Source organism: Vicia villosa, linkage group LG7, assembly GCF_029867415.1.
Source record: "Vicia villosa cultivar HV-30 ecotype Madison, WI linkage group LG7, Vvil1.0, whole genome shotgun sequence".
Classification (NCBI taxonomy): Eukaryota; Viridiplantae; Streptophyta; class Magnoliopsida; order Fabales; family Fabaceae; genus Vicia; species Vicia villosa.
In genome coordinates, this window is record NC_081186.1 from 78,473,673 (window position 1) to 78,487,892 (window position 14,220).

General features: G+C 32.9%; 1 protein-coding gene across 1 annotated transcript; it reads right to left on the reverse strand.

Moving 5' to 3' along the window:
* Nucleotides 1-11,550: 11,550 nt before the first annotated feature.
* LOC131617544 (transcription factor MYB1-like) lies at nt 11,551-13,016 on the reverse strand. Its single transcript, XM_058888817.1, has 3 exons — nt 12,812-13,016; nt 12,513-12,642; nt 11,551-12,113 (listed from the first exon to the last, which is right to left on the reverse strand). Exons 1-3 carry the CDS (start codon nt 12,933-12,935, stop codon nt 11,564-11,566), a joined length of 804 nt encoding a protein of 267 aa, XP_058744800.1. The 5' UTR covers nt 12,936-13,016; the 3' UTR covers nt 11,551-11,563.
* Between the last annotated feature and the right edge of the window lie 1,204 nt (nt 13,017-14,220).

The following is a 14,220-nucleotide window of genomic DNA, read 5'->3' on the forward strand; positions in this document are numbered from 1 at the left end:
TATGGATTAAAACAAGCCCCTAGAGCTTGGTATGAGAGATTGACTGAGTTCTTGACCACAAATGGCTACAGAAAAGGGGGGATAGACAAAACCCTCTTTATGATGAAGGTGGAAAAATCATGATTGCTCATATATATGTGGATGATATAGTATTTGGTGGGATGTCAGACCTGATGGTTAAACACTTTGTCAATCAGATGCAAACGGAGTTTGAAATAAGTATGGTTGGAGAATGGACATATTTTCTTGGGCTACAAATTAAACAAATGGAATACTCCATCTTCCTCTCTCAAAGCAAATATGCTAAGAATATTGTAAAAAAGTTTGGAATGGATAATTCTAGTCACAAAAGAACACCTGCTGTCGCTACCGCGAAAATTAACAGAGTCGCCACTAACATATTTATCCTGAAAAGGAAGGGAATGCCAGCAAACCATGAAACAAAACAACGGTCTCACGACCAGAGAAAAAGGGTAAGGGAGTCGGTTACGCGAGGGGAAGGTATTAGTATCTCTCGCGCCCATCATACTCGATGGTATCCACGCTTGTGTCTGAATCTATGGGTGTGTAATAAATCTACGCTAATCTGGACTGAAATGAATGCAGAATGTAGGGAAAAGAAAGGATTGTGCTTGCACGGGCCCTACCCCGTTGCCTACGTATCTGTTTTGCAGAATCAGAGCTACCGTAGCTCAGCTAACTAGTTTCTGTTTGTTTTGTGTCTTTTAGGTGAACGAGTTACATTCGCACTCCGCTGCTCAACCTTTGGAGACTTATGCTTGGGAAAGGAGCGGAAATAACAAGCTCTTAAGAAAAGAAAATCAAAGAGTGTGGTTTGTGTTTTAAAGAATGCATGAGGAAAACCTAAGCTAAGGGGGAAAGCTTGCTACCTAATGTTATCATACAAAGGGTACAAGTCTAAACTAAGCTAATAACCTATGGGGAAAAAAGGCGAAAGCAAACAATAATATCACACAAACGAGCTCCGCTCGTAAAGCAAACAAAACCAACGGCACTGACCGAGTGGTAGAAAAGCGGTCCCACCATAGCCAAGGGGAGTGAATCAGTCAACCAAGCATTAGACCTCGCGAAAATGATCGGGCCATAGACAAGAGGAGCGGATCCCTCTCAGCAACCAAGCCGTCACGGATCGGAGAGGAAAACGGTGCGTGCGTACACTGAGCATCAACGTCGAGCAACGCGAGCTATAGAAAATGCGGGGGTCCGGCTGCATGAACCCTTTTCCTGACATACTCGATAACGAGATCTTGTGCAAGTTCAGAAGCGAGCCACGCGTAGCGTGCGCATACTGAATAGACTCGATGAGACTAGGCGGGGGTTGATTACTAACCCTTTCCGCGTGCCTTCCAAGAGGACTTAACAGAGTGCCATATAGGACTTATTACACCGTGACTCCTTGCCGCAAAGCACAAATGTAAACACACCAACAAAAATAGAGCCTCTTTCGAGGACTTGGCCAGATGCATGTCTAGGTCCTACTTCTCATGTTAAAGCATGATGCGAGAAAGCGATAAAGTGCGAGAGAAATAAAATGAAACGGAATCAATACCAAACAGATGATGATCCGTAAACTAAAGCGAAGAGAGCAAGTAAACTAGGATCCCACGAGCGAGCTAGCAAAGCAAAAGCAAATAGTCAGCACACCGATTAGCCATGAAAGCACACAAAGGTCGACATGCGCGTCGAGCACAATCACAATACACCTACAAGAGGAACAAGCAAACCAAACAAGCAGATACAAAGTAATAGAGATGTGTCTCCAGGATGAGAACACAAAGGGAATGAATGAAATCGTGTCCCGCAAGTAAAGCGGAACACTCAAGCAATGAGCATCGATCGGTGACCGTCCAAAAGCCTCGCACACTAGCACACACGTTAGAGATAACAAACATCGCAATCGGAATTGCGTTGGTGCTTTACACCGAAAAAGGATGACGAAATGAGAAATTTGACATTAATACACTTTTAAAACATAAATCGAGCGAAAGTAAGATAACAACCAGAAATAACACTCAAATGTTAGTCAAATATGTACACAAGTATTATGAAAACCAAAGCAAGTATTTACAAGTCAACAGGTACACCGAAACGGTAAAAATCGGGTAAAAACGATAAAAACTAAACTTGTCGGAATTAAACCAAAATTTTATGGAAAGCTAGAAACATGCCAAAGAACTCAAATATGCGGTCGGAATTTATTAAATCGGCTCGGAAGCACGATTTCCGAAATGGGACAGTAGCGAAAACGATAAAAAAAGTCGGCCGAAACTGAAAATAAATCTCACCATCAACTCCGGAAGCATTATTCTACTCAAGAAACATTATTCACATTCGCAAAAATTCAACACGGTTCAAGAGTTATGACATTTTGAAGTAAAGCCGACACACCACGTGCGTTATGGAAAAATTTGGAAAGAAAGCGACAAGCGTGGTATAGCAGCAAGTTCCAGCACTTGGAGGCATTTATTAACACACAAGAAAGCTCTACTATCACTTAGAAACAACCAACAAACAACACCTCAAAGCCTAGGCAAAATTGCAACAAAACTCAAGTTCATGAATTGTGGAAAGTGAAGTGTAGTGTGGGATATCAAGTAAATTTGCTGCACTATAATAGTGTTAAAACAGTCCTAAAATACTTATAAAACATGTTCAATCTCATTGCAAAACCTCATGGTAATTCACATCAAAGAGCATACATTTGCAAGTGGAATTTAGTGCATAAACTCAAGTATTCAAATGGTAATTGGAGTGTCAAATTGGCTGCACTATAATGGTATAAAAACCAGTCCCAAAATGCTCAAGAAACACACATAAACTCAATGCAAAGTCTCACATAAACTGGCAAAAGATGACATACATTTACAAGTGAAAATTGGACATGAAAGCATGGTTTTAAGTGGTAGAAACAACTCAAATACAACCAAAATCAACTCACTTTTTATGAAACATTTTCTATATGGTAAAACTCAAGAGTCAAAATAAATATTGGATTATCATGAACCATGAAACAAGTGTCAACCAAACTATTTTCTACCACATTTTCAACAATCAACAAAACCAAGCACCATGAACAAGAAAAAATCACCTAACACCTTTTATGCAACATTTCAACAACTTGAGTTATTATCTCTTAAGCATCAAATATTACCAACATTAAAAACAAACTTAAGTGTTCAAAAGTCACATAAACATAGCATGAATTAATTTCTAGCATTGCATTCTTTTTAATCATACTAGTTCCAACCAAATTTCATGTCAATCAACAACAATTTAGCACCGAAAAATTCCAACACCAACACACTTGCATTATCATAGTTCTCACTCACATTAGAATGTCAAAAACATCAATAAAATCACATAAACTTCCAACACTATTCACATCATTGAAATGACATTAAAAAACTCATAAAATCAACACTAAACCATAAGCAAATATCAACAACTAATAACCACAACAATGTCTTTCAATCTTTCTCAATTATAGTAAAAAATCAACTCTCACACTCATTTTAACAAACATGTTATGTGCCAATTTTGAATTCATGAACAAACTCAACATATCATCAACATACACCATCACTATTCTCACATTTGAATCAATTAAACAAGATCAACATGAATCATTCAAACAACAAGCGATTATTATCATCAATTATAAAAAATCATCCATCGACAATCAAACATCATTATCAATTATCATATTAATTTGGATCAAGCAACAAAATCAATGATCTAACAAGATTTATAGTGAATTTACCGGATCAAACGAAGAGATCAAGATCGGATGAACACGAACACGAACGCAAATCCGAGAGATCTAAGGAGGGAGAGTGACGCGAGGTCCTAGGGAGATACGAGAGAGGCGCGTGACACTTTAATCGGAGGAACGAATCTTGATGCTTGCTTTGATCTTCATTTGTTCTTGAGATTTGATCTTGAATTGATGATGATTGATGAATTTTTTTGTGAGTTTTTGTAGTTTTGATTCAAGGAAATTGAGAGAGAATTGAGAGAGTGTTTTTGATTTTTGGGTGAAGTGAAGTTATGAGAGAATGTGAAGAAAAATGACTTATATAGTGAGGGTAGCGAAATGTCCAAAACACCCTTAATTAACTCCTTTTTGCTCGTTTTCGAGGAAACGCGAATCGGTGCGAAGTTTGAGAGCGGGACCGACGTCAACTCGAAGATGATTAAAATTGTAGATCGTAGCCGCGAGAATCGTCTCGATCCGATAAGCGATGAAGAAATTACGCGCGTTTAAATGATGAGAAACGCCGATTCATCTGGCGCGACTGTGCAGAATTTTGTGCGTACCGCTCAAAGAACTCGATAAAACTCTATCTTCGGATCGAAATCTGAACAAGCATGTGTGACGAAGAATCGAATCTAACGAAATTTACAAGAGAATGCTGCCAGAATGGGCTTCATACGAAAAAAATCAAAGAAGTTATGAATTTTCAAACTTGATGCGACACACTCGAAAACACACTTTTTATCGAAAGACTACGGCGTTCATCAAAATGCTGGGAATTTTCAGTGCATAATTGGCCTTCGGTCCTAACATATGAAATCTTGGTAATGATGGTACGGAGTTCCAGTTAAATTTTCGAGCGAATCCGACGAGCGGATTGTGAGATATGAATTTTCTGAGGCCCGAAACCCCACATTCAGCACCATTTTCATCGTGAAATCTCAAGTAATTTGCAAATTTGACAACCTTCCTCAAAGAACTGGTTTCCGAGCCAAACACGAAAGTTGTAGATATCGTCGAAACAGTCGGGACCTCATGGGAATTCAGCTCATATCACTTTCAGAATAAGACTTGTGAATTTTCTCGTATTTCCACTGTTTGAACCATATTTTACACCACATCTTCTTAAACCCTTGGAAACTCTTTATTATTTTTCCTTCCTTTACGAACGACGAAATAACGTCTTGGATAACTTATAGCTCGACTAAAGAGGGCAAATTTTGGGGTACAACACCTGCACCTAGTCATTTAAAGTTATCGAAAGATGAAGGTGGCACTAGTGTTGACCAGAGTTTGTACAGAAGCATGATTGGAAGTCTGCTATATCTAACAGCTAGTAGACCAGATATTGCCTTTGCAGTTGGAGTGTGTGCTAGATATTAAGCAGAACCCAAAGTAAGTCAAATAAATCAAGTCAAGAGAATTCTCAAATATGTGAATGGAACTTGCGACTATGGTATATTGTACTCTCATGAGTGTGAACCTATCTTATCTGGGTATTGCGATGCTGATTGGGTTGGGAGTGCTGATGATAGAAAAAGCACATCAGGAGGGTGCTTCTTCTTGGGAAACAATGTCATATCATGGTTCAGCGAGAAACAAAATTGTGTCTCTTTATCTATTGCTGAAGCTGAGTACATAGCAGGTGGTAGCAGCTGTTCTCAATTAATGTGGATGAAGCAAATGCTAATTGAATATAATGTCACTCAGAATGTCACGACATTGTACTATGATAATCTCAATGCTATCAACATATCCAAGAATCCTATTCAGCACAGCAAAACCAAGCATATTGATATCAGACATCACTTCATAAGAGAACTTGTAGAAGACAAAGTGATTTGCTTGGAACATGTATCAACTGAACTTCAGCTACCAGACATATTTACTAAAGCTCTTGATGCTACACAATTTGAAAACTTGAGAAGCAAGTTAGGAATATGTATCCATGAGGAAGTATAGCAATCAAAGCAGCTGGGAAATAAAGGGTTGGTCAAGACAAACTTAGTGACGTGGCTACTGAGTGGGAAAGACCTTAAATTCCCTCCTCATTTGCAAATTCACCTCTACAGTTTCTATGTTCATCACAAGTTCAAATCTTACTCTCTCACTTGTTTCATCTCCTCTGCTCTCAACCACTTTCAAGGTGTCATACCCCAAAATTTGCCCGCTTTAATTCTAACATTTAAATTATTTTTAACTCTAGTCTTATGAGTTTTATTCAATTTTACTAACATTTTAACAGTAATTTTTATTTTATATATATATATATATATATATATATATATATATATATATATATATATATATATATATATATATATATATATATATATATATATGAGGAGGGATCAAATTACACCCGAAGAGTTACACCACGAGTTACACTCGTTCAATAACAAAATCTAGAAATAATATTTTTTAAATTCAACCGTTGGATTGAAACATAATATCATATAGATCATTCCTATAAAGTTTGAGCTTAATCTATAATGATTTACTATGTCATTGAATAACATCAAAATTAACGTTATATGAAAACTCATTTTGACGTTAATCTTTGGATATCTTGATGATATAGTAAATCATTATAGATTAAGCTCAAACTTTATAGGTATGATCTATATGATATTATGTTTCAATCCAACGGTTGAATTTAAAAAATATTATTTCGAGATGTAGTTATTGAACGAGTGTAACTCGTGGTGTAACTCTTCGGGTGTAATTTGATCCCTCCTATATATATATATATATATATATATATATATATATATATATATATATATATATATATATATATATATATATATATATAGGGCATATCATATATATATATATATATATCAGTGGACGCTATTACAACCACCAATAAGATTGGTAGCTACATAGGCCTCCCTACCCAAGTAGGAGGATCTTATAAAATTAAGTTTAACTTCATCCTAGGAGTTGAGAAGATAATAAGCTTCCTAATTATGTTGGAAAAGTCATTCTCATAAAATTCATAGCACAAGCCATCCCTACCTATGCTATGAATTTTTAAAAATTCCCTGAGAATATTTTTAAAGACATAGACTTAACTATTCAGAACTATTTGTGGAGAGAAAAGCACAATGAGAGAAAAATAAGTTGGAAAACGATCTACTAAATTAAGGAAAATAGTGTATTGGATTTTAAAAAAAAAGAGCATATTTAATGATGCTCTTCTAGCCAAGTAGATTTTGAAAATTCTTATCAATAAGGATATTATCATCCATAAGTGCCTTAAAGCTAATTATTTCCGTAATACCACCATCCCCAAAGCTAAAGATAAACCTAAAGACAATTACATATGGAAAAACATAATCTAGTGCAAGAATAACTTACTTAAACGTTGTTGCCAAAGATAGGAAATGGAAAGTCTACTAATGTGTGGAAAGATCCATGACTACCCTATCAAGTATTGTTTAAAGTCTTAACTTGGAAGCCTTTGGAAACCAAAGTGCATTGGGATTTGGACCTAGTTGATTAGGATGAAAATCGATGGAATTATCCCCCCATTAATGAGACATTCATCCCCCATGAGAGCAACAAAATAACTAAATTCCTATTGGGAATTAGGAAGAGGAACACACCTTCATGTGGATGGCTAACAAAGATAAGAACTACACTATACAATTTTGATACCATTGGTTCCCCAACCAATGTCTTATAAATAATTTTGGGACATCTAATTACACTGAGACTGAAGGGATTTGGGAGAAGTTTTAGAGCATATAGATTTAGCTTAGAATCAAAGCTCTTAGATGGTGGAATCTTAAGAAAGCTATTCCAACGAAAAGTGAGCTAAACTAAAGAGGGATAAATTTTCCTTTATTTTGTCCTATAAATTTTGTTTTAAGAGGTGTGACTGGCCCAAAAAGTGTGGTTTGGATCTAAAATGAACATAAACTCCTCTATTAATCATAAAGACCACATTATTAAATGGTAATGAGACACTACAAAATTATAGTATTTGGTGGGCTAGACACATAAATATTTTTTAAGAGGTATTTATCCTTATTGAAGATATTATAAAGTATGCAAAGTATATATATATATATATATATATATATATATATATATATATATATATATATATATATATATATATATATATATATATATATATATATATATACCTGCAATCAAGATGTACCGGACAAAAACTAACAGCACAATATGAGTAAGAGCAGTATGAAGGGGGAAGAAGCATAGACCATTATTAAACCATCACATAAAATGGTGAATTCACAAAGTTGGACCAAGACTCAAATCAAAAGATTAACAACCTCAAAGATCAGGATAACGTGACTTTCCAAATAAAAAAGAAAGGTAGAGAAATAAACATGCTGAATAAGATGATAGATAGAATTGTCACCACAACAATCACAAAATTTGCAAGAATCAACAAAATAACAAAGATATAAATAATTACAGCTAAGATCATGTAAAAGCTAGGAAAAGAAAAACAAGGATAATAGAAAAAGGAAAACAAACCTAGATAAAAATGAGAGGTTTGGAAAAAAGAGACAAAAAGTTAGCATCAACAATAAAAACCTACACAAGGACATGAGTCAGAGCAAAAAAGGTAATAAATGTTCAAAAAATAGAAACCCCAACAATTATCATAAAGGGAATAACTTAGAAGATAATATTAATCGGGGTTTAGAGTGCAATGCATGAATAAATTCAACACAGGCGACAATTACTCGTGATAGGGAGGATAATAGGGATACCACTCAAGCAAATAGAAAAGTGAACAAGAATTAGAATTCAATTGCGAAGAACATTAAAAATGAAAATAATAATAATAACAAGATGAATGTCTAAGATACCTGCACAGAGGATCCTAATAAGAAAAACATAAAAGATAACACCGTCATACAAAAAATACAACATGCATCAAGCTGCAAATACTAAGGAAAAGGGAAAGATATATGGGAAACAAACATCATCAATAACAAAAAGAACGACAATGATGATATGAAAAAAAATAGAGACAAAGAAAAAGGTAAAAAAAATTTAACCAGTCCAACAACAACAAATAAGAGCTCTGCAACATTGGTCACATATCTAGACACGTGTAAAATAACATGCATAAGAACATTATGGACCACAAAAATATTAACAATGTAAGCAAAACAAAGACCATCCAGGTAATACCTTCAATATCTAAAAAATGGTGTAAAGGTGAATGCTCCAAAAGATTGAATACCCATAATTGGAGAAACCCAAGAGAGAACACATCATATGCTAAGATTCAAACTATTAAAACTCAGAATCAGAAGAAGAAGAACATGCAAGGGACTAAAAACCTTAAGGAAGAAAAAAAAGATAGGGAAAAGGCTAGAAAAGAAAATAATACCGAGAAGAAAAATAAGAAAACTGATTTTCATCAACACATCAACATGCAACAACTTGAGCTCACAAAAAAAAAGTATACTTGAGAAATCAACAACATAGTTATTAACACAGATGCGGAACAAACTATAGAAGGAGATTGGATTACGAGAGCGATTTTCAAGAACGAAAACAATGAGATTATAGTCGAGGCTACTTGGAAATAAAGATGTTACCATAACCCGGTTGCGACTAAAGGTCAATGTATTCTTCATGCTCTTGATTTTGCGAAGAAGATGAAAATTAATAATTTAGTTATGATAAATGATTGCAAAACCATTGTTACTAAGGTTACAAAGAAGAAAGATACAATGCTTCTAGGAATACGAAGAAGAAAGAAAACACGATATGAAAGATAAAACTCATATTTAGAGAATGATAGATACTATTCACACTGTAATTATGAGATGCAACCTAAGAGGAAGGTGAATTAGGTTTTAGAAATTTTTCTTGTTCTTAAGTGATGATTCTTTCCTTTTTATTTTCCAAAATTATGATGAAGAGCTTAGAACAAGAATGCAGAAAAATAAAATAAGGAAAGTAAATAAGACACGAGAATTATACTAGTTTCCATTATAACCAAGGATACATCTAGTCCCTTCACATCCCGTGAAGGATTTTCACTATGTTAGATCTTTGTACAGCCTCACACCAAGACTCTCCTACAACCTTCTAACATAAACACCAAACCTATGGTGGACTTTGAATCAATCAAATTCAATGGCTTTTCACAAACATCAACATTATGGTGGACTTTGAATCTCCCTAAATCAAAGAACCTTTTACAATATGAACAAAAAATATACCACTTTCTATTAGCACAAGCTAGTAGAAAGTACACGCACTTTCTTTACAAACTAAATCACTACATACTTGGTGATCAGCTACAATAGTTGAACAAATTTAAATATATGAAGTTGTTCTTGAATAAATTTCAAAAAATAATTGATCTTCTCTTTCAATGTACTATTGAATAAGATAAGAATGCATAAGCCTTGGATAAATGATGAACATCTTTACACACAAAACCTAATGGATTTTAGAAATGGACCCATATGTCATAATCAGAGAGGTAATGATAGGATGGCTCTAAAATTTATCCTACCACCCTTCCAATTAAACCTGAGACCCCCCTAATTTTTCATATTGACTAAAATTCCCCTCTCATTTTTTAACTAACAAGGTGTTGAAAATTTTCTTTCTCGCACGAAAAATCTAGTATGCATTTTTACTATAATTTTTAAAAAATCAGGTAAAACCATGCTAATTTCTGGATTTTTAAAAAATCTTGTAGTTCATATAGGATATACATATAAAAATGAAGTTAAGACTTTCGTAGTTTTTGATAAATCCGATATGTTTGTAATTATTCACATCTTTCAAAAATTTAATAGTTCATATTCGATAGGCCAATAAAAAAATAAAGTTAATACTACCATTTTATTGATAATTTTGGTATAAAATCAAAATACGTGTTTCAAAATAGGTATAAAAAATACGAATTTATACCGGATTTTAGAAAAAAGCAATATAAAATCATAGATATTTTAAAACAAAGTATGAAATTACACCTCTTTTTAAAAACACAGGTGTAAAATATATGACTTTTATAATGCTTTTTTTGAAAAAATTTGGTAAATATTCCAAATTTCGAGATAAAAAAAAAACAGACACCAAAAATTTCGTAAAAATAAGATATATTAATCTAAAATTCAAGAAAACCATAGTTGTTTAAAAATTTTACATATTTTTGTCAAGAAAATTTTGATAAATTGTACATAGTTGAGGGTCCTAGATCAAAATAAAATGATAACATAATAAATTTTTGGATGGCTCATATGCTGGCCCATAAGACAATTCATATAAAAGATAATATTTCAATCCACCCTTGATATTTTTAGGCACCTAGCGTAATTCTATTTATGCCTCCTGCTTCTGGAGATACACATTAGGAAACACCTTTTTTTTTTTTTATCAAATTTGGATTTTTTGGAAGCTATATCTATAGAAATAGTTTAAACTGGTAAACGTTGGAAAAAAACTTCAAAATAATTTAGTTAATAGAAGGTTCCGTAGATGAACCAACATAACAAATCAACGTTGACTTAAAAAAAGGTGCTTCCGGTAATACACCTCCAAAAACACATAATATTTTAGAAAACACACATGATAAGAATCCGGGATGTGATAAGAGATTCTCAAATAAAATTTGGATTGACAATGTAATAAGGCCCAATCTTGAGAATGACTACATTTAATCTAATCACTTTTGGTTAAAAAAAATACAAATACAATTGAATCTATGATAAAAAAAAAAACTTATTTTGTACATAGATTTAATTGTATTTGTTGCACAATAAAATTCAAAACCTAATTTAAAATATCTAAAAGAGAATCAAATTCACAAAGACTAGAATCCCAATAACAATCACCTACATTAGTGGGACCTTCAATAAAATAGTTTTCAATATTTTGCCACTCTAAAAGGGAATTTTTCTCCTCTTGTAATAAAGGGCATGGGCCAATTTTGTCATTGCTCTCAATCAACAAACTTTCCCACCACATGGCTGAGAGTGTAGAGTTTCCAAGAGATGGGGGTGCAGCAGAGTCTCCATCACCATTAATTGGTACTATAGTACTCTCTATGTTACTATCTGGAGCAACACTAGCATCTTTAGTTGAAAATGTCACCATTGGTTTTACAAAAGTATGTTTCCCATTCAACCAAGGTGAATGAGATGAAAAAGTTCGAGGTTGAGGTTTTATAACTTCATGAGCTTTCATGGTTTCCTTAGGTTTCTCTTTTGCTTTATTTTCTTCTAATTTTCTTGAAATCATCTTCTTCCGCAAGTGTGTATGCCAATAATTCTTCACATCATTAGAAGTTCTACCAGGAAGTCTTGCAGCAATTAATGCCCATCTATATTATGAGCCATATACATCAGTTAGTAAATTAGCTAAAATACTTATATAAGAAAAGAAGAATAAAAAAATATTACTTTCTTCGTATTGATTAATTTGATCACAAAGATTAAAAAATACAAATAAAATAATATATTTTATTAAATTATTCTTATCAAATATTTAATGTTTATCATTATATGATAAATATAAAGATATTGAAATGAAACTGATACAAGTATAGTCTACTTTTAGAAAATAAAATTAGAAAAAAAATGTAGCATTAAAAATTTAAGAATACATTATTTCAAATCAATTTTACATTACCATAACTATCATATTTCTGCACATAGTATTTGACAAAATTTTATAAAAAATATATAATTAAATTACAATTTAGTCTTGGCAACATAGTTACCTGTTTCCTAAGAGTTTGTGTAACCTTAGAATCATATCAACTTCATCCTCAGAAAAACTTTCTCTATTGATGGAAGGGTTTAAATAATTTAACCATCTCAATCTACAACTTTTCCTGCACCTATTCAATCCTGCCAAATGCATGTAATCAATATTTTAACAAAATAATATAAAAAAATTATACTAAATAATACTATATAGTTTTTGTTCTTGAAAAGGAAAATATATTAAATTAAAAATACAAATAACCCAAAATACAAGATATGCTAAATATATATAATAATCAACATTATTGTATACCTGCTCTTTGTGGAACTAAATGCCATTTTCCTTCACCATACTTGTCAATACAAGCTTTAAGTAACTTGTCTTCTTCATATGTCCATGCACCTTTTCTAACACCTATGCTCTTACTTTTCTCCATTTGTACTTGGTAGCTATACGCTTTCCCTTTATTGTCCACAGAAAAATAAAGGCATTAGGCTTCTCTATCTGTGCTTTAAAGGGAATTTTGTGTAGAAGAGACAAAGAGTGAGATACTCCTTATCATTTTCTTTCATTTTCATCCAAAAAAGTGTATTCATTAACATGTGAATATTGTTGTTACACGTAATACTCAAATTCATCTCTAAGATTTTTCTATCTCTCCCTTTTATTTCTTAATAATCTAATTTTTTCCCTTCATTTTTGTCTCTCTTTTCCACTCTTTGTGTGTAAAAAGTCATTTTAGCTTTAATACGTTGTCGGTATACAATATTTGTTTGTTTGTTTTAACTCTTATTTATTTTTGGGTTTAATAAGTGATTCTTGTAATATTTATTTGGTTTAATTTAGTGTGTTCTATTAAATTGCATAATAATGGATATTCCATCAATACAAAATCAAAAACTCTATGCATACTGCAAATATCAGAGAAAGTATCAGTTGTGCTCCTGCGAAACATTTTTTATTTTTTATTTTATTTTAGACCTACAAACCTTATATTTAAATCATCTCTATATATAATTTTGAAATGATTGACTAAGAAACTATATCCCACATTTAGTCTAAAAAAATCACATTGTTTCTTCATCAACCATATCACCCAAACCGCCGTAACAATACTACAAAACGCGTAAACAACAACGCCAAGGCCATTATAATTTGTCCCAAAACCGTGGTGACACTTCTAAACTCATATGTTAATAATGATTTTTTTTATTAAAAATTTTAAGATTATAATTACAGTTAAATACCTAATTGTGGTGATATAACTCAACTTTCTTGGGTTCGATCCTCAGGTTCTTTAAATAGTTAATCCATTTTACATTAATACGTGCCTATTCAATTTTATTTATATTTAATTAAAAAATTAATAGGTAAATCACTATGGCTCCTTTATAAAATTGTTGTTACACACTGGCGTTTCTTTATATATGTTAAATACTAAGTATCCATTTTTTCACTGAAAAAAGAAACAAACCCTTACACCAACATCGTCGACATCGTCGGGAAGAAGACAAGAACACCCATACTCATTGTTATTCAATTTCGTTTCAAATGTCGCATTTGAAGACAAACTCATCCAAAGGTTTTACTATGTCTTCTTCCGCTGTAAAATTTAGATCTGGAAATTTTTATGGTTCTGATAGTCGTATGGTTTCGTACCAATGCAAGAAGGGACAGAAAAAATGAAGGCTTTTTTAGAGATGTCCATTTTGGAGGAGTGA